The 25,592-nt window shown below is 44.9% G+C and overlaps 1 protein-coding gene across 19 annotated transcripts in view; it reads right to left on the reverse strand.

Annotated features, from left to right (window-relative positions):
• TNS1 (tensin 1) overlaps nucleotides 1-25,592 on the reverse strand; it is a 1,878,049-nt gene that overhangs the window by 23,790 nt on the left and 1,828,667 nt on the right. For all 19 annotated transcript variants that reach the window (XM_085649989.1, XM_085649997.1, XM_085649992.1 and 16 more), the window contains 5 exons: nucleotides 20,962-21,848; nucleotides 11,132-11,218; nucleotides 7,501-7,632; nucleotides 3,922-4,014; nucleotides 2,002-2,079 (listed from right to left, as the gene is read on the reverse strand). In XM_085649989.1, the coding sequence (XP_085506115.1) occupies nucleotides 2,002-2,079; nucleotides 3,922-4,014; nucleotides 7,501-7,632; nucleotides 11,132-11,218; nucleotides 20,962-21,848 (1,277 nt within the window). The remainder of the gene's footprint in view (nucleotides 1-2,001; nucleotides 2,080-3,921; nucleotides 4,015-7,500; nucleotides 7,633-11,131; nucleotides 11,219-20,961; nucleotides 21,849-25,592) is intronic.

Genomic DNA, 25,592 nt, shown 5'->3' on the forward strand with positions numbered 1-25,592 from the left:
CACAACTGGGACCAAAAGGAGGCTGGTTTTCTGAAATCTGACCTTTGTTTTATTCGAGTTCAATTTTATGCAATTAGTTGCCATCCATGCCCATCGAGCATGCATTCTCTGAATCTTGAGTCCATGTCGACATCACTCTGCGTTAGCGAGATGAAAATTTGTGTGTCATCTGCGTAGGAGGTTAGCGAGACCCCAAACTGTCTGATCAAGATTGCTAATTTGGAAACGTACACATTAAGCAGGGTTGGACTCGATGATAATCCCTGTGGTGCGCCACATGGTAGTGAACAGAAATCTGATGTACATTTTTTAGAAAAATGTATTGTTTCCGCCTTGTTAGGAAGGACTTTAGGAGAGCAAGGGTCAATCCTCTGATGCCTATGTCCCCTAAACGTGATTCACTGTGTCAAATGCTGCTGACAGGTCAGGAATTGGATTCGATTTATGTATCCCAATAATTTCTTTACTTGATATACGCAAGAATATTAATTAAATTGACTTTTCATGAATTTTATGACTTTATATTCTGGTCTGGGAAATATAGCAGACTAGACAACATAAGAAATGATTTCTTACCATATCAAATGTTTTATGGAGGGAAGGTAAGATGTAATTTATAATAGTTGGTCAGCTTTGCATATGCCACCCTCAACCAAGTTTGTTTAAAAAAGTAAAGCTACTGTTGCAAACCAAAGACGTGTGCAACAGTTGATTCCCTCCTGTGGTCTATGAAAAAAAGCCCCCGTTGACTGCCCAAGCACTAGGTAGCGGTATAACGCACAACTTATGAATCCAGAAGAGATTCATGCTACAAAACGTCATATTCCCTGGACGTGAAGGCCATGATTCACGTACAAGATACAACAAATAGACACACCATGTTGGTAGTAAACTCCAAGATAACAACGGCAAAATAGAAGTATCTTCATAAAAGCATGAACACCTATAGGCGACCAGGGTGGAATTAATTGCTGAAAAGACTAGACAGAACCAGGATGGAGCGGAAGGGTGTGGGACAGGGCACAGAATAAGGGAAACCCCTCCAGAGATAATAAATCATCCCAGGTTCTCTCAGACACCTGGCAGTGCCCAAGGGCTGCAGCAATGGCATACAATGCACAATAGGAAGAGTGTGTACTATAGCGCCATCACCCTCAGCAAAGATATGCATCCCAGCACGCCCTTTGTGGGACAATGTGTCTGGATGGAGTTTCATGCTTACTGTGGCATCATTGAGCAGATGGACCAGCTAAGCGTCCTGCTCACATACTCAGGATTCTGACTTCACCACTTCTATCCCCAGCAGGCCTGTGCCTTCTTACAATACAATGCAAGGCTCAACACAGTTTTGAGAGTCAGTGACTTTTGTAATGGCTGCACATTTAGTAGACCTTAGCTGCACATTTCTGCATATTATGCATCAGACTGTATTGAGAATAAATGTTCCCTTCTGCAGCGCTGTGAGAATCTCCGAATACATTGCAAGCAGACGCATGGTATGCATAGGTTTCTTTGGCTCAACATTTTCCCTGATAGCAGAAGAGGGCTGGTATAATTTGACCTTTTTTTCATGAATTGAATGTTGACAGCACATCCCTCCACTGTAAATCCTCCACAAATACCCATTCTCCCTGCATTGCCTCTCGTGGCTCTTACATAGTGCTTAATTTGAACCAGTGGTTTCCGGTGCTCAGCACCAGCACTTGATCATCAACACCAGCGCTTTTCATGAGCACCAGTTAAGGACACATTCATTTACAGGGAGTCTAAGTGATTTGCCCAGGATCACAGGATGTTGAGCCGATGCCGAGACTCGAACCTGGTTACCCAGCTCTGAAGTCAGCAGCTCAGACCATTATGCTGCATCCTCTCCCCACTTTCATGTTTAGTGGTTTGTTCTGTTTTAGGCGGCACTAGCAGGATAAATGGGCTGGTGAAAGCTGCCTCCTGACGAGAGCCCCGGCACTTATTGGTTTTTTACAAATGAACCACTGCTCATACCTCGACTCGGGACCACAAGCTTGCAGGGCAGGGCCAGCGGCGTGATGGAGTGCTGGTACACCAGGGCAGAGAGACACCCTGAAAGGAACAGGAAGAAACAAAATTATCATTTAGTGGACTCTACAAAAGAGCTTAGAGGTGCAAGAGCAGCTGTAAAGTGTGGAGGAGCCAAGCACTCAAAGCGCACCCCTTCATGCTCATTCAGAGCTGAGCGATAATGGTAGAAACTTACAGGACTTTTCAACCATTACCGCTGATCTAGAGAAATGAGCTAACACGCTTCACAACAGAATTACCACAAAAATGAAACAAAAATACATGTAAAGAGGAACATGCAGCTATCGCTCATATGCATGCTAAGTGGTAGAGTTGATACTTTGCATATATGCGCTAAGTGGTACAGTTCATACCTTACAAATATGTGCTAAGTGGAAGTGAGTATACCTTACATATATGTGCTAAGTGGTAGAGTTGAAACTTTGCATATAGGCTCAAAGTAGAACAGTTGATACCTTACATATATGTGCTAAGTGGAAGTGAGTATACCTTAGATATATTTGCTAAGTGGTTGAGTTGATGCTTTACAAATACGTGCTAAGTGGTACAGTTGATACCTTACATATATGTAAGCCTGGGCGGAGTTCCGCAGGACAAAAAAACTCTGCCAAGCCACGTGGAGTTCCGAGAGCGGTGGAGTGGGTTGCCACATGCCGTCCGCACTGATTTCTAGTGGCGGGTATTTGCCTGCGCGAACGGAATCTTGAAAGTGCAAGAGGGCGCTGTTTCTTTCTGCCGATCGAGTAGTAGCTCTAGTGGGCCTGCAGCTTCCTCAATGCGAACGGAAGGTTTCTCAACGCGGGCAGTAGCGACCATCTGCGACCACCCGCACTGAGAAATCTCGCTGGGAAGTGGTCTGGCGTTGGATTTTCCTTGCTCGCGCCTGCCAACTTACCATTGGCAAGCGCAAGTGAGGAAAAAACTCCGCTCTCTGAAACTCCGAGAGCTTCTCGGAGTGTGAAATCCCTGCAAACTCTGCGAACAGAGCGGAGTTCACCGCCAAGGCTTACATATATGTATTAGGTGGAAGTGAGCATACCTTTCATATATGTGCTCAGGAGTACAGCTGATACCTAACATATATGTGTTAAGTGGTAGATTTTTTAACTGACAGGTATGAGCTCCAGATTTTGGACAAGACTTTAAAATGAGCTCATCTGTTGATTGGTCTTTAAGCAACAGTGACATGTTATCTCTTTTTGCTGCCTTCTCATAGTAGTGTCAACTTTATATCCATTTTGTGCGCCTTGTTTGCTTCTCTTGAAGACTAAAATGCATTTGCATTCACCCCTCATCACGGAGTCCACTGTAAGCTTGCATCGCTCCATATTTTCTCTATTTTGTATCCTACATGTGTGATAACCTCTGCAGGTACATTTATTGTTCTTATTGTTTCCATTCAGGTGTTCTCCAATGTAAAGGAGAAGAAGACTGCACCGTCTCCCCCAAGCAGCCCTTCCACCCCTACCGAGCAGCGGAAGCTTCAACACTAGGTAGCCGGCGGAAAGCTGGAAGGAAAGACCCAGTGGGTGGAATGAACATCTGCTTGGCTTCTCTCCCGCCACCTATTTGAGATAGGTGACTGTTGTACTCAGGCACCACTCTGCATTTGCACCTACTCAGAAGGGGTGAGGGGGTGGCGGGGTTAAGGTGTATGCACTTTTGTCCTGGTAGAGTTTATGCACATACGCTATAGAGGTTTGACTTTGGGTTGTTGCCACAGTCACGTTGCATCGCTGTGCCGTTCGCATTGTGAAGGGCGAAGCTCCCATCATTACAAAGGGACTGCTCCAGAAACCTCAATTTTGACTTTATTCCGTTGCGTCCCCTTAAGTACATTTTGAACAATTATCGCTCACTTACCAAAGTAGGGTTCATTGGGGCATCCTTTCAGCTTCACTCCCCTGGAACTCGTCTCAATCAGGAAGTGCCGCACCAGCTCATTGGTTGGTTCTCCTACGATATGGGATGGCAGGGGTTAAAATACAAAGCAACAAATATAGACTCGGCATTGCCCCCTTAAGCACTAAAACAATAACAAGGAGTCAAGTGGAATTCACATCTCAGGACAGGAGGATTTCAAACGCTTGAATAATTAAAAACCACTGTTAATTTATATAATGAATTCTATTCCATCGTTTTAACTGAGTTCTTTCTTTATAAACACACATTCCAGAGCACTTCCATGGCTCTCCTTTTCATGCCCTCACCATTCATCCTCTAAACCTCAAGCCACACTGCTGCATATTCCTCATCTGTACCTCTAGCTACATTCCCTCACATTCCTCTTCTGAACCTCTAGCCACATTCCCTCACATTCCTCTTCTGAACCTCTAGCCACACTCCCTCGCCGTTCCTCTTCGAGGCCTCTAGTCACACTCCCTCGCCGTTCCTCTTCTGAACCTCTAGCCACATTCCCTCACATTCCTCTTCTAGGCCTCTAGTCACATTCCCTCGCCGTTCCTCTTCTGAACCTCTAGCCACATTCCCTCACATTCCTCTTCTAAGCCTCTAGTCACACTCCCTCGCCATTCCTCTTCTGAAACTCTAGGTACACTCCCTCACATTCTTCTTCTAAGCCCCTTGCCACACTCCCTCGCCATTCCGCTGCTGGACCTCTAGCCACATTCCCTCACATTCCTCTTCTAAGGCTCTTGCCACACTCCCTCGCCGTTCCGCTTCTGAAACTCTAGCCACATTCCCTCACATTCCTCTTCTAAGCCTCTTGCCACACTCCCTCGCCGTTCCTCTTCTGAATCTCTAGCCACACTCCCTCACATTCTTTTTCTAACCCTCTTGCCACACTCCCTCGCTGTTCATCTTCTTAACCTCTAGCCTCACGCCCTCACATTCCTCGTCTTAACCTCTAGTCACACTCTCTTACCATTCCTCTTCCTAACCTCTCACCAAACTCCCATCATATTTATCTTCTGAACCTCTAGCCACACTCCCTCATCATACATCTTCTGAACCTCTAGCCACACGCCCTCACATTACTCTTCTGAACCTCTAGCCACACTCCCTCGCATTCTACTTTAAAACCTCAAACTGCACTCTATTACATTCCTCTTCTGAACCTCTAGCCACACTCCCTTACCATTCCTCTTCCTAGCCTTTCACCACACTCTGTCATATTTATCTTCTGAACCTCTAGAGACACCCCCTCTCCTTCCTCTTGAGAACCTCTCGCAACCCTCCCGCACCAATACTCTTTGGGACCTCTAGCCACACACAACCACCAATCCTCTTTGGAACCTCTAGCCACACACAACCGCCAATCCTCTTTGGAACCTCTAGCCACACTCACCCATCAATCCTCTTTGGAACCTCTAGCCACACTCTCCCACCAATCCTCTTTGGAACCCCTAGCCAAACACAACCACCAATCCTCTTTGGAACCTCTAGCCACACTCACCCACCAATCCTCTTTGGAACCTCTAGCCACACACAACCGCCAATCCTCTTTGGAACCTCTAGCCACACACAACCGCCAATCCTCTTTGGAACCTCTAGCCACACTCACCCATCAATCCTCTTTGGAACCTCTAGCCACACTCACCCACCAATCCTCTTTGGAACCCCTAGCCAAACACAACCACCAATCCTCTTTGGAACCTCTAGTCACACTCACCCACCAATCCTCTTTGGAACCTCTAGCCACACTCACCCACCAATCCTCTTTGGAACCACTAGCCTCACACAACTACCAATCCTCTTTGGAACTTCTAGCCACACTTCCTACCAATCCTCTTTGGAACCGCTAGCCTTACACAACCACCAATCCTCTTTGGAACCTCTAGCCACACTCACCCACCAATCCTCTTTGGAGCCTATAGCCACACACAACCACCAATCCTCTTTCGAACCTCTAGCCACACTCACCCACCAATCTTCTTTGGAACCGCTAGCCTCACACAAATACCAATCCTCTTTCGAACCTCTAGCCACACTCACCCACCAATCCTCTTTCGAACCTCTAGCCACACACAACTACCAATCTTCTTTGGAACCTCTAGCCACACGCACCCACCAATCTTTTTTGGAACCGCTAGCCTCACACAACTACCAATCCTCTTTGGAACCTCCAGCCACACTCACCCACCAATCCTCTTTGGAACCTCTAGCCACACTCACCCACCAATCCTCTTTGGAACCTCCAGCCACACTCCCCCCAATCCTCTTTGGAACCTCTAGCCACACTCACCCCCCAATCCTCTTTGGAACCTCTAGCCTCACTCTCACTCTTCCTATACCACAGCCCAAGCCACATTCCCTTGCCTTCCACTTCCGTACTTCTAGAAACACTCCGTTTACCTTGGACAATTTTGCTCAGTTGTGCACATGGAACTGGACATGCAGGATCTTTGAAACAAATAATTCTAAAATAGCTCTTGATAGATTTTGTGAAAAGGGATTTTTCATGATATTGTTTTTCACAAACATTACTTCCAAATACAAGCTGAGGCTTTGGATAAGATTGCTTAGTAATTAGGTAATTTCTGGGAAAGCCATCACTCCGACAGAGGTAGGAAATGTTAGCGTACCATAAAATGTTTTTATTACTATGTTTTTGCTGCAAATGAATCTTCTTACACCAAGACTGAAATCCATTGGGCAGGGCTACAGAACACTTCAGAAAAATCAACACGAGGAAGACAGCATGGGGCTTATGAGAACAGAAATATTACTGCAAGATAAACTACTCTCATTGTCTGGACTCTGTGCCCAAAGAATTCAAAATATGTTAATACTAGCGTTCATAAAGTGACATGTTAGGCAACGTTAGAAGAACTGTTTTGAAATACAATGCAGTTTACCACGCTGAGTGCTGATTTACTAAACGGATCTCAACGCACATGCACTGCATGTAAACCTGTATCTGTAACACTTACACGGTTAGACTGTGTCAATCTCTATTGGGCAGAAGAGATTTACAGACATTATAGCCCACCACAACACATATACTGCGCCTATGAAATGTTGCACCAAGCTTTTTAGTTTGCAAAAATTATACTACAGCTGCTTGCTTTTTGTACCTCAATTTCTACCTCATAATAAGCACAAATTTAATTTTCACAGCAGTCAAGTGGGTCCCAATGTTGCTTCAAATGGAAGTTTGCACAAGTACTGGTAAAAACGTACAGTTTAAAATGTCCCCTGTGCAATATTTAGTTTGGGCTTAGACCCAGGAATAAAATAAATAATTAAAGCACTTTGTGTGTTGTGGCATAGACCGTTGCCTCGTTATGTGGTGAGAATCATTCACACCTGCGTTGAACTGCTCCAACTTTAAACCAGTTTTCACTCTTGTTTCGAGCGCCCATTTGAATTACAATCGTGTTTTGCACTAGACACACTACAGGGTAGGATTTTCCTGTAACATTTTCTTCAGTGTATTGGTTGATGCAGCCACAGCCTGTCGGACGGTGGGTGACAGTGTACCTTTTTTGTTCTGTTGCATGGCGGTGGGTGGTGGGGTGGCTACCTTCATGGCTAAGCCATAGGCCCCGCGGAACGAATGGCTGTCTCGGATGATGAATGCCCCCGGCTCCCTGTCCTTCAGTAGTGTGATAGCTGGGAAAAGAAAAACAAAAGACATTATAGTACTTTAAGCAAAAAAAAAAAAAAAAGCAAAAAGACCCATTATTCCTTCTTGTTCCCACAACAACATACATGAGTGAATAAACAGGTTTGCAGAGCGATTCATGGCAGCTAAACAGTTTCACGGTATTAACCAGAAAGTCTATGGTTTTCCCCACCTGGATCAGCGGGCGGGTGGGTGGAGGATGTGGGGCTGTGGTGGTCATCGCCCTGCCGGTGCATGCACTGCCATGCAGCTGTGCTGCTCTATGTGGCAGTGATGGTGCCTACAGACGTCCATGGGCCCTGGAAAATCCATAGGATTCCTCTCTTGGCATAGGGTGCCGCATATGTTAGGAACATTTTCCATGGGTACAGAGTGCGCCTCACTGGGCAGAGGCGGCAGGAGCCTCTTCCTACTCCTTGGGGGTGATGGAATACCTGAGCTTCACCCAGGCCTACTTTGCAAGTGAGGCAGGCCTCTGATCCCCCCCCCCCCCCCAGGTGTTTCAGAGCACTAAGGAAGAGGAGATGTGGCTCTGCCTCCAGCTGTGAACCGGTGTGTCCCTCCGCTGCCCCCTGGCCAGGCCACGGCAGAATAGTGTGGGGAAATGCACCGCTCAGAGCAGTTATGGCAGGGGTTTGGTGGAGCAGGCAAAGGGAACCAAAACATCTGGTTGGCTCTATCCTCGCAATCACCACATACTTGAAATTATCTACTCACTGATGGGCAAGTGGTGGGACCTTGCCAGAGGGAGGCAGCAGCCTCCCTTCCTCTGCCAGGGTCTCACTGCGGGCCTAATAGCTGGCACCTGATGCAGGAATGTACTTAAAGCATTCTGCCTCAGTTTCAGTGTGTGCTACTGTGCAACAGCCCGGGTACACCTTAAACTGGCGAGGACGCACCAAAGACCACAACTAACAGAAAAGCAACCAGGTCACCAGAAACACAGACAAAATGCAGAGCCTGAATCTGGTGCTCCTGTGATTCCACAGAGTAATGAACTGGCCATAAACTGGCGAGGACGCACCAAAGACCACAACTAACAGAAAAGCAACCACGTCACCAGAAACACGGACAACATGCAGAGCCTGAATCTGGTGCTCCTGTGATTCCACAGAGTAATGAACTGGCCATGAACTGGCGAGGACGCACCAAAGACCACAACTAACAGAAAAGCTGCCAAGGCGCGCAGTCACATTCCATTCCAAAGCAGTCACATTCCATTCCAAGAACATAAGTGGAAGTTACCAGAAACACAGACAAAATGGAAAGCTTGAGTCTGGTGCTCCTACAATTCGTCAGAGTAATGACCTGCCTGGGGAAGTTAAATCCCCCTTCAGTTTCCCAACACTGAGGTCACTAGTGGGCGAGACTGTCAGAATGTCACACTCACATCAGGACCACAGCGAGGTAGCGAGGATTTCTCTACTATGCCCCATGCCCCTTGGCTGCCGTAGCCCATGATTCACGCCCTAGACATGGCCATATAGGTCTGAAATGACCATGACTCATCCATGTCTGGGCAGCCCAGAGGAATGCACTGCACTGTGGCGGAGATGTTTAGCTAACCTGTCAGAAAATATGTTTACGGAGCATGGTGGGTCTGCCAATAAATATCTAAAGCACATTCTAAGAGCACGCGGTCAACGACCATTTGTAAATGTTGTGTATCATGGTGTTTGGTAGGACATAAGTACAGCCACACAATAGCCTTTATGTGTTACAACTAAATGTAAAGGTTACATTTCATGATGACATGGATACATCAAGGAAGTAGTGTAAGAAGTATGTGGAAGTCCCACAAAACACTCCGTGCACACAGAGTATAAGCCGATTGGTTCCATACATTTATCTGGTCTACGCAGAACAGCCGGCCCATTCTAAACTGTATAATAGTCCTGCTTGCCCCTATGTACTGGTGACTACTAGTTGCTGGGTGGTATCCTTGGCCCAGACACTGCACGGGAGGAACTCTGTGAATAATATGGTATGAGTTGAGTGTGACCCTGGGTACTATAAAGAAACTTTAGATGTATCCGCTTTGGCCAGAGAAGCCTTCGAACCACCATACGCCATGTCCGCTTTTAGAACATTTGAGTAGCGCCTGACTGCTGATACTGCTGGGTGGCTGCTGACAGCTCACACCACGGCCAGTCTGATGCAGAGAGTCTGCTGTCCCCTGAAAATAGATCTGAACCCTGCTGCAAGATCTGAGTCGGGGCAAAGTATGGCTGCCCGCTGAGCTCTGCTTGGGGTTCATCAAACTGCAGCAGATTAACATGGAGGAGGGAGGTGAGTTATTCCACGTGCGGAAGAGTTGAGGTCTTCCCTGGTGATGCTCTTATCGACTGTCTGGATACAGAGGAGAAACACGATCTGGTGCTAAAGGCTGTTGGCCTCTTTCGAATGCACGGTGACCAAACCTTCTTCCATACACTGTGTTCCATTGGGTCACCCGCATTTCCCATACAGACAAAGGTTGCAAGTTAAAAGTTGTCCTGTTAAATTGTCAGCCTCTTCGAAACCACTACCCATTCTCCTGCACCCATTCTCGTGCTGTGTTTAATCTCTCCATCTCTGCTAGAAGGCTGTCCACTTTACACCCAGCCCCTCCCTGGGGTAACACTTCACTCTGCAATATCTGAGCCTCTGACAACGTCACTCATGATTGCATAGGTGATAAATATCAATTTTTACTTAAAAGTCATCACGTTTTGCCCGATATTGTTTATCCTGTGTGGGATATTAGGAATGTCTTTGTAAAATCCTCTTCTCCCGCCCACCACCCCCTCCATCGATACACAGGGTAGCATCAACACGGTTAGAGCAGAGCTCCCGCCATCACATATGAGACCCAGCACTATAAGAAATAATCTATTAACAATTCACAACAATCCGGGTAACATAACATCTGACCCAACTATACAGCAAAGTATTTTGTGGTCACAATAGTGTTTTTTATACTCAAATCTAATGTGGAGCCTGGGTTTCTTTATCTAAGCTGGAGACTGTGCCTGCTGCAGTGCAGAATTTAATTTAGGGGACATGATGACAAATCCATGCCACGCATGCCCAAATCAAAAAAGACTTCAAAAAATAAGATATAGCAATATTCTAAGTCCGACGCTGGAAGGCTGGAAAGCGCAGTGTGATCTACACCTGCTGCAAACCGGCTGATTCCTAAAATCATGGCATGCATTGTCGTGATATATTTATTATTTTTACCCTTAAGAAGGGTTTCCAAACTGGTTTTATTTTCTGTTCTTTTTCAAATAATTGGGGAGGGGGGGTTGCGTTAATTCAGCTATCGTCTCAATAAAGCAGGCTACGCTTAAACACGTTATGTTGTTAAAAATGGCCAGTTTGATGAAAGAAAGACATGACATATACAGTGTTCCAAAACCAATTAATAGAGGGCAAAAAAATCATTGCTGAATGTGTCCATTTGCATGCAGCAGATAGCGGTGCACAACAATGTGTGTAATTTACCCTGCTCTCTGGAAATGTCCGGCTTGTACCAGTACTTCGAGGTGTCCTGGACGAACTTCACGTTGGCCCTTGTTTCAGGGCTGCCATCTGGAAAAGACATGGACAAAGGTGAACCCGGGTTGTGTACATATGACGCAAGGTGTTGTGTCTGAAGAGTACTATGCAACGGAGACTTACTCCGGCACGGTGTTGGTGGAGGCGAACAGAATTACACTATGGCAACAGAAGACGCCTAAATCATTGAAAGAGACCCACCCCTTAAAGAACATGTGGAGAGGTTACTCAAGTTACATTTAGTAGTTACATGATATGTGACATAAGGTTGAGATGTGTCAGTAACTTGTAACATGTATGTCATACACTAACTCATGTGAAATCAAAGCTCTTCGTGAGTGGTATTGAGTACAGAGGAGTAAAAACAGAGACACCAAGTGGTGAGAGTGCATGGGGTACAACAGGGACAGCCAGAAAGAAGACACTGAAAAATTGAGGCGCTAATGTAATATGCAAAATGTGGCACTATCCCGCTAGTACAATAAAGAAAAGCGAGGCCTCCATTATACGAAAAGAGCGGGGGAATAATGAAGTTACAGCTAGGCCTGGGCGAAATTGTAATTACAGCTGGGTAATAAGAGTAATTTTGGTAATTTCGTGTTACTCTTGTGATGCAAGATTACAGAAAACTACACAATAACACGTAATTCAGATTACAAGAAGAGAGCGCAAGCGACTGCTGGTTGTGCTGTTTGTGTTCGTTGCATTTAGAACTATTTTCTTCGTCCAAAATGCCTCCTCGGGCCCATTTGGCACACCAGGGTGCATTTTGCACTAAGAAAATAGAAATAAATGCTGGGTTACACACATCACAACAATCCACCTAATCTTGAGCATTTTCGCAGTAATTTCATGAGACTATGATACTGCAGGTGGCCTCCACCCCTACTTATAGCATGTAACCGATGATTGTGCAACACGTACCTACCACGTGGTGGTTTCATCAATGAGGGACATTGCTTCAACAGGGCATGAATTTACACATAGTATTGTGAAGGGAGATTGAAAACATCAAGAAATGAAAAGGGATTACTTGACATAGTAACAATAGAGAAGATAATGAAGAAACTTCAAATGCTTACGAATGTAGAGATTACCTTAGAAGGAGAACAATGAGAACAAGAAATATACAATATGAAAATGTATTGTTCTCAGCAACAAGATCAATGAAAATGTCTAATACTCATGGACGAGGTATTATAGTAAAGGGTCCTTTGCACACCACACCTCAAGCCAAAGCCGGACTCTGAGCTCTGTGAAAGTAACACACGAGTATGTACAAGACAAATTGTAATTGTAGAATTCTTCACAAATTTGTGTTTGTGAATTTGTACATGCTGCACAATGCACATTTCTCCAAATATGTAGTAACACAGATAAGGAAAGACTTCTGTGAATCAGAACATATGTATGAAGTTATGAAAAATAATGTAGATGTTGCTATAAAATTAGAAAATCTACCATGATGCAGCAAAGGAAAAAAGGGATGGACAGTTGCACGGAGGAGGGTAAAACGATCTACAAATGGAAAGGATGCGCAAGGACATTTCACAAAATATTGGTCCCATGGAGAGAGCACACAGGACTGATAGACGCGGGATCGACAGGAGGCAAAGGCGGGGAGAGGTCGTATTGATGGAAGCCAACACATGAGACAGAAGAAGGGAGTAGAAAATTGTAAGCTTGTAAAATAAAAATTGGAGACTTGAATCTCAAAAGCAGCGAAGGCTCAAAATATACAAACTGCTTTAAAGATGAAATGTGATATTGTCGTAAAATCATATTTCCCTATATAGAGACCCTTTTCATTTCATTTTGAAAACGTGTTATTGAACATAAAACAAGTGATGAACAGTGATTCATTCTAGTGCACATCTCTAGACTGTGCTTCTGTAAATGTGTCATGAAGTTGTAGTAAGTTAGATAATGCAAGAATACATTCAGCTATTGTTTAGTATATAATACAGGGACGTCATAAACACTATGATTGTTCCTCTTCATAATTCTGTTATCTTAATCACTTCCTTTAAGGCTTCTTTTAGGGTTAGGTTTTTTAAACACATACACGTCAGGTTCCATTTTAGCTGCACTTTCCGTTTCACTCGGCCTGTCTGCACTTTGGTCCACATTCAGCACGTTATTATATTTCGCAGAACTTGTGGAAGTGTCAAATCATCGAAACAATGACTTTGCTAACACATAAAGCGACACAAGTCTGCTACAAGCTACACAATATCTATGTTTCAATGTCTGACAGTGGCTATGTAAAAATAACATGTAGTCCGAGTTGACGCAGTTTCATCATATTCGGTCACACAGGTTGAGTCTCGGATTGAATGAAAGTAATTTAGGTTAAAAAAACAGTGGTCAGCCCTACTTAAACCCCATGAATTGACCAATGAATGAGAGAGAAACTTCCTCTGGGGCGCAGATGCAGATGCAGATACAGAAGGACACAGAACAAGATTCCACCTTAACTGAAGAAGGAAACAGTAAGACTCTCTGAAGCATTTATGCCTTCAAAGACTGCGGGCAGGATGGTGGTCTCGCACAGACACAATCCCATTGCCATTGTGCTCGGAAAACCTGGCAGGCTTTTCCCAGCAGACAATAAACCTTGTTGTTCCAGGTCACCGCAACACCTTAGAAACTCGAGAAATAGACTTCTTATTTATTCATCTGCTAGAACTAGCACAGCCCTGGAGATAGCACAGTGAGGGTGTCAAGGGCTGCGAATTGTGATGTTACAATGTTTCCCTGTTGTTTTCACTGTTCATGAAATGCTTAACTACTTTTAATTCTAATCTCCTGTGGTATTATTAAAACACATTGTGTGCACTAGATACAGGAAATCTAAAATAACTATTTTAAAATAAATATGTTGAAATGCATATTCCGTTTCTAGTGATTCTTGATTGTGTAACTCACTAATTAACAATCGTTGAATTAATACTGGTTCCTTGAACGCTTTAAGGGACTGTTAGTACCCTAGTCGCACACACCCACATCTGCAGGTAGGCTCAGTGGGATGGGTGGGCTACAGTGACCTGGAATCCCCTGCTCAAGCGACGCTGCACTCAACTCCGTGTCTCTGGGCCCATGGGTAGGGGATCCTGAGCTTGTAGGCCAGGGTAGAGCCCCAAGATACGCAACAATACTACTGGTCTACACTAGAAAATCAATAGAAAGACAGAATTAAAAAAACTAACGGTATGCGAGATTCACGGCCTTTGCGGTTGGGGTATTATTCACAATTTAAAAAACATTACCGGTAATATCATGAAACGTAAAACCAGCATTTATTTCTATATTTTAGAAAAAACAACCTCTTGCATTGTGGTCATTTGCATTGTTCCTGTACTTCCACACTAAAATTTTACCAGGTGGCATAATGGCGTAACTTTGGGAATTTCACATGAACAAGTGTAAAATGAAATACACTTAATTATGCATGCCTGTTACACTGGCATTACAGAAAATCTACCCAGGACCACTCAGGAGGCAACTGATTTATGATTGGAGATGTTGCCATGCTTTGACAATGATGTATAATACACACTACAAGAGGTGGACAAGAATAAAGGCATGGCAAAGAAGGCATTGACTCGACTGAACATGGATGCCGTTTCATAGGGAAGCTTTCTAACCTTATGAGGAGGAGCTACAATTTATGCCAATACACAAAATATTTTGTGATTTGTGAATTGAAACCGTAGGAAGTGTGAATTGAGACCAGGGCTGGACTGGGAAACAACCAGCCCTGAGAAACTGCTCGGCCGGCCCCTCTGGGGAAGGGGGGGCGGTGCAGCTGAGCTGTTTGGTAGGGCCGGTTTCGGCCGATTTTGTTACAGGGGGTTGCTATTGCCGACCCCCGGTAACAAAAACGGCCCCCCAGGGACCCAAAACTGGTCCCCACCCTGGCGGCCCACTGGGGAAACGCCCGGTGCCCGCTCCGGCCAGTCCGGCCCTGATTGAGACACCATGTTATGTTATGTGATGTTACGTACGGACTCTTAGTGCATATGACTCACTCCCGAAGGAGCATCTCGGTGCTCTGTGGAACAAAGCTAAGACAAGAGATTAAAAGAGCCCGCTCTTCAAAAGTTTTTTTTAAACCTCACGAAGTAAGCGCAAGATCATTCATGGTAGGGGAGGCTGTTCCAATGGTGGGGGGCTACGGAAGAGAAAGACCGACCGCCAAACCTCGTGGTACGATTACGGCAGAGAATTAGCAAGGCTTTCTCCTTGGATGTAAGATTTCTGCTAATATAGTCCTGAGAAAGCCTCGCTCACACTATATGATTTGAGAATGGATCCAAACCATGAGATAAATGGAGAAACTGGAGTGTTAGCAGGAACTGAAAAGGAGATGGTATTATTCGAGGTTCGAGTCTCGGCAATGACGCTCAACATCCCGTGATTCTGGGCTAATCACTGAATATCCCTGTGCCTAACAAGAATTAAAGTGTCCCTCTGTAATGAAACTGGTGCTCATGTAAAGTGCTCAGATACCTGATATCCTCGGGTCTCTTTCCCGCTATATAAAACTCTAAAAAATAAAAAAATAAAAAATAAAATACACGAGAAACACTTCACGAGGATGATATGACAATAGACTCATGGAAGCGCCAGAACTGCCATCCTCATCGCGACGGCAGGCTGTCCTGTCAACTTATTCAATTGGAGGAATTGTCAGGATATGTTGATGCCGGCGACAGGATAATGAACTGCAGCACAAGGGAGTGAAGACATGGCAACTGAAGGCAGGGCAAAGCGGCCCTTATGAACATTCGCCTTCTAACCCAGTAGAGGAATACCTTGACTCCGCGTGTTTGGTAATGATGGCACAGTGCAAGCTGCAGGACAAACAAGGACGAATCATTCATGTTCAGACAAAAGTTTAGAGTTTGGGCTGCAGAGTTTGTTGCTACTAGTTTGTTGGAATTCCGTCAACTGCCATGGTGGTGGGACAAAATCTAATAAATGCAGATTTTCTACCAAGATGTAACGCTTCTCCAAGTAAAAGGCGCTTTCCTGTAATAACAGTCTGGTGGCAAACATATCAACACCCACCACAACCATCAGAAATTCCACCAACAAATGTAGAAAGTGAAAAACTTCAATTCTGGTGTCTGCGATGAGCTCCACCCGGAGCCCTTCAGGGTTGTTGTTTTTTTATTATTCTTATTATAATTATTGTTAATAACTCTAGTATAGCGCATAGGTAACTGTGAGGGTTCCTAGCGCTGGAGGACATCGGTCAGTAACCTGCGTGCATGACCAAGAATAGGTAAGTTTTTAACTGTTTGCGTAACCAGATCAGGGATTTGCAGCCAATGAAAGAGAATGACCGACCGCCTAATCGGAAGCGTCTGAACTTAGGCACTGAATAAAGGGACTAGAACTCAGTGTGCGGGAAGGAAATAGGGCACACACAACTTTTGCAGAAATTCAGTGCCCGTGCGGGTCTTGATTTTATACATGAAGCAGAGAGCCTTAAAGGTGATACGTTTATCCACGGTAAGTCAGTGGAGGTCTTGAAGGAGACCGGACACTGGAGAATGTTTCGGAAGCCAGAAAAGCAGCCTTGCTGCAAGGTTTTGCACCATCTGAAGGTGTCTGATTACTGCCAGATAAAGGATGTTGTCATAATCTAGTCTAGAAAGAATCATAGCCTGAAAGACATTTCTTTTGGCGGAAAAGGGGAGCATCCGCAGAATCTTTTAAAGCCATTTCATAATGGCAAAACAGGAGGAGGTCATTGTGGCTACTTACGGCTTCATAGACGAGGTGGAGTCCAGCCAGAGGCCCGGACTTTTCACCATGCCGGCCGGTTCAGGGAGGCAACCCAAAGTGTGCGGCCAGTGCTTGGGGCCCCAAAGCTGGGGGGGTTTTGCTCAGTATTAGCACCTCAGTCTTATCCCCATTTAGTTTAAGGGGGTTAGAGTTCATCCAGGTGGTAACATGGCTGGGGCAGGAGTTTAGATCTTGTGAGCCAGCTTCCCGTTCCGACAACAGCGAGAAAATGATCTGGGTGTCATCAGCATAGGGCAAAATAGTCAAATTGTGGCTTTCAACTAGATCTGCTAAAGGGAGGATGTAGATGTGAAAGAGCAAGGGGCTGACAGCAGATCCGTGTGGGACACTCCAGGTGAGGGAGTGCGAACTTGACGCTGTATCGGTAGAAAAAACCTGAAAGGTGCGGTCAGCCAGAGAGGATTTTAGCCAGGAAAGTGCCTCGTTTGGAAAGCTGAGTTGAGCCAGTCAGTCAATAAGCTTGTCGTGAGACACCGTGTCAAAGGCCACACTGAGATCTAAGACAATCAGTGCGGCCGTGCCACCCGTCTAGCAGTTGACGCAGGTGTTCCGTGACTCCTAGCAGGGAGACTTCTGTGCTGTGATCAGCTCTAAATCCTGCCTTGGAGGGGTGAAAGGCATTTTGTGTTTCTACATAATTATAGAGTTGCATGTTAACGTGTTTTCCTAATATTTTACACAGAATGGGCAGTAGTGAAATGGGTCTGTAATTTGCCCAGTTTGAAGTGTCCAAGTGGGGCTTTTTCAGCAGAGGGAGTACCATGGCGTGTTTCCAGGTTATAGGTATGTGGCCTTCTCTTAATGAGGAATTCAAAAGATCTACTAATAAAGACGAGATATGCGGACTCAAGGAGCTCAGCTTAGAGGGAGGTAGAGGGTCAATCGGGGAACCTGATTTGATGGACCGTAATAAGTCCATGAGTCGGGCCGCATCCAAAGGAGAAAACGAGTGTAAGATGGATAGTAGTGGCAAGCTATCTGATGGAGTTACTGTCTTGTGTGGTGCAAGGTCTAGGGTTGGGTAAGGGCAAGCATTTTCGGGTGGAAAGAGGCCCTTCGCTCCTGAGGCCTGAGTGAGGCCGATATTTGTCACCTTATTGACAAAGACATCTGCAAGGGCTTCGCACTGATCCTGCGAGACTGAGGGAGAGGGCACTATATTACTGGGATTGGAAAGTCCTTGTACGACTTTAAAGAGGGTCTTGTGACTATTTTGTGCTTTTAGTATTTGTTCGGAGTAGAAGGTAGCTCGGGCGATTCTGCAATGAGCATGATAGATATTCTGGACTACTTAAAACCTGATTTTGCGTCATTATCATATTGCTTTCTCCAGGCTCTTTCAAGTCTTTTACAGGATTTATTTTCTTCCTGTAGGGTCTCATTATACCATGGGGCTAGAGGGTGCTTCCTGTCCGCAGCTCTAAGTTTGGCTGGAAGGATTAAGTCAAGAGCTTTTCGTAGCCAGTTGCCGACCACGGGGACGTCAGAGTCAACTTGGAATACTAATTGGGGAAGAGTATCCGATGAACTAGTACTAAGAGCCGTGATGTCCAATTTGGTCCAGTTTCAGCTCATTATTTGGGTTTGGTAGCTGTAAACCGGATAGGCGGGTACAAGATACAAAAAGGGGACTGCAAATTGATCAGTCCAGAGAAATGGTAGGGGTGAGGCTGTAATGAAGCCAGTGGCATTAGAAAAAATGGGGTCTAGCAAATGGCCAGCTATGTGAGTGGGATTGGAATTGATTGATTCAAGGTTAAATGAGCCCAGGTCATTGATCAAGGTTTGACTCAAGCTGCATGACCCGTCATCTAAATGCATGTTCAGGTCACCCAGAAGCGTAGAGATATGTCGGGTGGAGAAGAGCACCAGTTTCCAGCAGGACTCAGTGCACGTTATAGTAAAACACCAGAGAAAGTGAAGTTGGGGGTCAGGCCAAGAGAGAAGAGAAGCGCTTCACCCGCCAAGGAGGAAAGTTCCTCTGTGCTGCACTGAAACAAATCTGGAAACTGAACATTTTCAATTCTGGTGTCTGCGTTGAGCTCTACCCGGAGCCCTTCATGGTTGTTGTCTTTTTCTATATTTTATTACCTGCCAATAGGTCAGGTGAGGTGGGAACCAAGAAAGAAACAAATTAACCAATTAAGCCTTACGGTCCAACCTCTAATTAGTACAGGTGAGCATTTCTCTCTCTTCTCTTTCACTCCTGTATTAAAAAGGAGTCAGAGATTTGAAGACAGGACATGAAATCTATGGAATTAACATTACTTTGTGTAATGTGCTGTTTGTCATAGCAGAACGTGGGTATTGTGTAGTGATGACATGTTTTTGGTTACAAAGCACCCTACATATTACATGTGTGTTGTTATTTGGGTACAGCCTGAAGATTTATATATGTCTATCTTCTTTTAACAAAAAAATGTGTTTTTCTCCCTTAGGTCTCACACTATTATATGAACAGGCAGATGCTTCCCATTCTTTACCCTGACCTCTAAAGACATCTTAAAAATAGGACTTTAGGGAGTACGTAGAGAACTACCTAACTTTCATACTAAAAGGAAACCCCGGTCCTGCTGACGGCCTAAGACCCTCTTAGACATATCACACAAGAAGAGACATGTGACACTAAAGTCTCTATTGATTGATTGATACTGGATACTGACATGTGACACTAAAGTTCATACTAAGAACCCTGGTGAGTACTGTTTTTTATCGATGGTGGTGGGACGCACCAGTAAAATCTACAAGTACTGATGATGAACCACGCGGTGAGGGTGGGCCTTCGTCTCTTTTTTATAAATACACCCTGGAAAAATATTTAGAATTGTAGACAGTCCCTAACTTTGTAATAGCACAACTAGTAATTAATTAATTATTTCTCATAGGCATCAGATACTTCTTAGTATACATAGTTGAATTTACTCAGGAAATGGAGGTAGAGTATCACCCTACATAAAGCCAATCCCGCTAACACACAATGTGCTTTTTTCTAGAAACCATAAAGAGAAGTCAATAAGGGTTAGCCAACCTTTGCATGGCGGGTGTCCACCAGATATGGAAAACAACAAACACTGCCACACATTTTCAGGGTATGAGCTTGCTATGGTGTGTGGGACTAAATTTAAGGAGGCTTTTATATGTCACTGGAATTAAATATTGTCTTGTACATGTACAGCCACAAGAGAATTATCTTATGGTCTTCATCTGTTTGTGTAAGGCTGAGAACAGAATTCGAGAAGTGTGGGGGCAAAGAAAAACCAAGGTAAAAATCAACTACTCAAATGTATACTGCCGTTGCGGTTGTTACGGTGCACTGGAGAGCATGATAGATGCTTTTGCTAATTCATGACCATGAACTCTGGACCCACAAACAATATTATAAGGGAGTGCAAAAACAAATGACTGTTATATTAATGGGAATTCAGTGGTTGATTGGGGCCTATCTTGAATGGGTCACCTCTGCTCTAGACCTACAGATCTGGAAAACTCCCTGCCTCATCTGAGATGGACCACAAATGTTTTTGGAAGCTCTTTAAGAGGAGAGAGGTATTTTCATGTTCAATAGTTTTTTTTTGTATAAGGATCCATTTTGCAAATACAGTAGTCCCAGGGCGTGGCATATGCTGCACTGGAAAGTGTCTAACAACTCATTTAACATCATAAAAATATATGTATTTATCGTTTGCATTATATTTACAGTATTTGAAATGCTGTCGTGTATGAATATATGAAAATAGCAATGTTACTTCAACTTAATAGTTATGATATGAAAAAGTAGGCATTTGCATAAAATAAGTAGTTTTGTGAGTAACAATGAAGGCAATAACATAGAGTGATTGGTTTTTGCACTGTATTTACTTTTAGAAATACGTGCTGAGATGTAGCTCACAATGCAATTTCCAGCTGCAAATGCACAGCAACATTTCAATATTCTATCATGCAACAGCCGCTGTATTTACCTAGCATTGAAAGTTTGGAGAAGTCCGGAAGTGTGTGTGGGTAGGTCAAGGTGTTTCCATTGCTTGGACTGGACATGCCACTGGACACTGGCGAAGATGCTTTTCCATTTACCGTGGAGTAGTTGGGTAAGCTGTTGGCTCGGTCCCCGGAGGACATCCTCCGCTTCTCCGGCAGGGAGGGTTGGGAGACAGGGCTGCCCTGCCTGTAGGTAGAGTCCGGAGGCGTAGACGAGAGGCTGTTAACTCCCTGGTAGTATCCCGGAGAGACCGGGAAGCAAGGCGTGGAGGGAGCTTGCGAGCCTGATGCGCTGCTCTGCCTGGAAAGAGTTGGACGCCTCTCATCAGGGGCTGAAAATCCATACATAACATGCCTGTCCATGCTGGGGCTTCCGGGGGTCACGGGGGCACTGCCAGCCAGGATCCCCTGGTGCCTACCAAGGCTTGGGCTTCCTGGCGTTGCCGCCATGTTGCTATGCATGCCTATCTGGTGCCTGGCCATGCTTGGGCTCCCCGGGGCAGCAGTCATGTTAGGGTTGACCATTCTTCGAGCAAACGCAGGACTGGGAGGGGTGTTGGTCCCCACTGTTCTGTGAAGTGCATGTGGACTTCCAGGGACCACATGCACACCAGCAATGTTGACTTGTTGTCCAACGCCGCCATCGGTCTGTGTGCTCGCAGGACTCATGCTGTAGTCGGGGCTGCAGTAGGGACTCATGGGGCTGCCACTGTGGGGAGCGGAGTTCACTGAAGTCGACACGTTTTGGTAACTGCTCTGTGCTGAAGGTTGGGACAAGCTGTTGGATCGGAAGCTTGAATCCATCGACGGCTGCGTTGGGGTGGGGAGGCGCATACTGTTCTCTTCCGAGGGGTAGCTTCGGATGGATACCCTGCCAGGGGAAAGCAAAATACAGTTTTAGTACTCTATAATTATTAGTATCAGCTGCCCTTGATGACAAACTATTTCTGCAATAAGCATTCTAAAAAATCGAGATCTGATTGCAAGCTTATAGTGATGAAGGTTGCTGAAGACTCGCCTGGCAGCTAGCAGAAACCCCAGGTATTGAATGAGAAATGTAATTACTCCAACCATAATATGCCTCGAGCAGCAAGATAACTCGGGCAGATCGTTGGTAAAAATAAAAAAATGACATGAGTAAAGAAAATCAGCTATATGTTAAGAGATCGTTAACCTATGGCTCAAAAAAGCATACTTTTTTATACAATTGTGATTTGTGAATAGCTGAATACATTTAGGGGCATATTTACAAGCCCCTATCACCACCACAACTTCACTTTTCAGGACATTGTGAAGCGATAGGGGCTTTGCCTTATTTACAAGTCAGTGTTAAGCCACTTAACGTGGCTTAACGCTGCCTTGTAAACTAGGCCCCCCTATCACGCTGCACTTAGCGTGAAAGGGGAGGGCAATGGGTGTTACTATGGGAGTTCCACCGCAACACCCATGACTTTGACGCTGACCCATATTTACAAGGGAGGCGTAATTAGGAACCAGCGCTAGAATTAAGAGCAGGGAAAACCTGGTCTCACCCTGGCACAACGAGGATAAATGTTTAATTTCTACTTGTTTTTGCTGTTTCCATGTGTGCTGCATTATGCAGCACACAGAAAAACAGCATAACACCATTGATTGTTTATGTGCAGGAAGGTTTCTGTTCCTGCACATAAACAATCTTCCCCTCAATGCAGACACCCTTGCACTATGGTGCAACAGTGTCTGCATTGGCGCTAGGCTGCTAAATTTAGAGCCAGTGCAGGGGGAAACGCAGGGCTGCACCATATTGTTGTAAATATGGTGCAGCCCTGTGTTTCAGAAGTGGCGGAGTGCGCTGTTAAGCCAGGAAGGCTAACGCCGCACTCTGTCACTGCTTAGTAAACATGCCCCTTAGTTTCATGGTCCACAATGCACACATTGGGGCATATTAACAAGGTAATTGTGACACCGGAACATTACAAGGCCCTGCACCATATTTACAAAGTGGTGTTAAGTGGTGTTGCCTTGGGCGTTACACCGCAGCACCCATTGCTTTTTGACACTGCCCAAGATTTACAAGGATGTGTAAATCTGAGGCAGCGCCAAAAGCTAACGCCATTAGAAAGCAGGCATTAGATTGGCCCAATGAGAAGAAATACTTTTATTTATCCTCATTTTTGCTCTTTCTAGATGTGCTGCATTTTGTAGCACACATAGAAAGAGAAAATCGCCTTGGAAGATTGTTTATGTGCAGGAAGGTGGGGCTTACTGTACATAAACAATCTTTCCCTGCAACACAGACACCCTTGCACATGGCGGAAGGGTGTCTGTGTTGGCGCTAAGCACCTTTTGTTAGCGCCAGTGCAAGGGAAAACAAAAGGGTGTGCCATATACGATACAGCATATCCCTGTGTGTTTAAAACGACACACCTCTGCATCTCAAGATTTGCTTGCAGTACCGCACTGTGTCATTTCATTGTAAATATACCCCATCATTTTCCTTCCCTTTTATAAGGGACTGTAGGGTGCCACTACTCTACTTCCCCTACATTTTTCTCTGGACACCTAGGAGCATATTAACAAGAGCTTTATCTCCGCTTTTTTGGCTTTAAAAGCCAAAGAAGCGGAGATAAAAATATCGCCCTATCAACAACAGGGTGCTAACATGCAAAATCACATGTTAGCATCCTTTTTCACTACGCTTCCCTTTGCATCTCTAATGAGATGCAAAGTGGGCGTTCCAGAGCAAAATATTAGGAGAAATGTCGCTAAGCGACATTTCTCCTATTATCAAGCTTCACGCTAACCCTGTTTGAGACAAAAAAAGCAGCGCTAACCTTGGTTAACGCTGTCTTTTTACGGCTGCTAATTTTCAGACTTAGCCATGTAATCCAATGGGAGGTGGATTACATGGCTAAGTCCACCATGGGCTATCAACAACGATACCCCTATCCTTGTAGTTTTATCGCTACATTACCAGCGATAACCTCCCAAATAGCTGGATTTTTTATCGCCTAGGCGGTTAGCGTTGTTAATAACGCGATAACCAGGCGATATTATCCAGCGATAGCGGGCGTTAAAAAAATGAACGCTAAGCGCCCTTAGCGTTAATTTTCCCCGTTCCTTGTTAATATGCCCCCTAGTTCTTTGAGAAGAGTCTTAAGCAATTGAGTGATGTTGATTTGCCAACAGAAGATCACACTTGGAGATGTTTCTGGTAGCCAGCAAGGATGGCATGAGCTTTAATAGAAGCCTCGGAAATTGGCCTCACTACCCCAAGGAGAGTAGTAAAAGATAGCTACCACTGTGGTGCAGTGAACCCCTTAACCTCCTGGGCCCCAATGCCACTGCACCCCTTCCTCCCCTGGTGAAATCCCGTCCGACATGTATTACATGACAGCTAATGTGGTGTGCCTGATCGCATGTAGGTTGCCCATCACTGATACCCAAAAGACTCTCGGAAGAGGGCTATGAACGAGGATGCTAAGGAACATCCCTGGAGGAGGTGACACGGGTAGGAGCAGAATTGGGCAATGGAGAGGGTAAGCTGTGGCACGACTATGGTTTGGACAAAGTGCAACGTGACATTCTTCCTGTGGGGTGTCGCAGGTCTTTTTGGCAAACAGCAGAACCAGCCTAGTTAGCAGTAATACTGTTTTCTGAACAAAGAGTAGTCCTGACAGCAGGAGAGCTCAGGGCGCCTGGGTGCGCAGACCTCTCCATCTGAGCATGTGACGTGAGGTATGGTGTCTCGGAAGGACAAGGCACCCCATGGCTTGGGATGGATATTGCCATGGAGGCCATGTAGATGCTTTTCTATCCTCCATGAGACTATTGAGCGGGACGCTGAGGCTCTCCCAGGAGGACAGTGAAACCTGACAGACAGACATATGAAGAAGACCCCGGGAGCACAGACAATAGGCGGATTACCCTAAGTACTCGGTTTAAGAGGCAAAAAAGAATGGTGTGGAACTACAGTACAAAATTCTATAATTCCTCAATACATTTTTTAAAAGATATTGTAGACTTTATTATAAGAAGTTTCTTTATAAAATATTTGGAGTAGAAATTTTTAAGTAAATACCTTCTATAGGAGACAAATATGCAAATCGACTTTATCCTTATTATGATTTAGCAGATTAACCAAAACATATTTTTGCTGTTTTTACTGGAAAACAATCTGCTAATTGGCGTTTGGTGAGCGAATTTCCCTGAAAACTGGTTCGGTCTATGAAGGCCATAATTGGAGAAATCAAAATATTATTTAATAACTCGGTAAGATGAAACATATGAATTTTTCTTAGTTGCTTGGGTGACTGATCACAGTGCACACTTCAGGCAGAGAGGCCTGGGGCGAGGTTGCACGTGGTGTTAAAACTGCTTAACTGGGGGTTTCTGCAGAAGGATGTGGGTGGGCTTGTGAGGGGGGTTTCCAGGAGGGATTTCGAAACATGTTTCTGTGTTCAAACACACAAAAAACAGAAACTAAAAAGAGACGCTAAAATTCCCTTGTGAAAATCTCTGTAACTTTAGATGTGATTTCTACAGATTTTGGAACATTCTCTCCCTTCGCACAAATGACATTTCTCTCTCCTGATCAAACAATGTAGTTTGCAGAACTTAATGACCTTTCCACAGT

Source organism: Triturus cristatus, chromosome 3_2 (genome assembly GCF_964204655.1).
Source record: "Triturus cristatus chromosome 3_2, aTriCri1.1, whole genome shotgun sequence".
Classification (NCBI taxonomy): domain Eukaryota; kingdom Metazoa; phylum Chordata; class Amphibia; order Caudata; family Salamandridae; genus Triturus; species Triturus cristatus.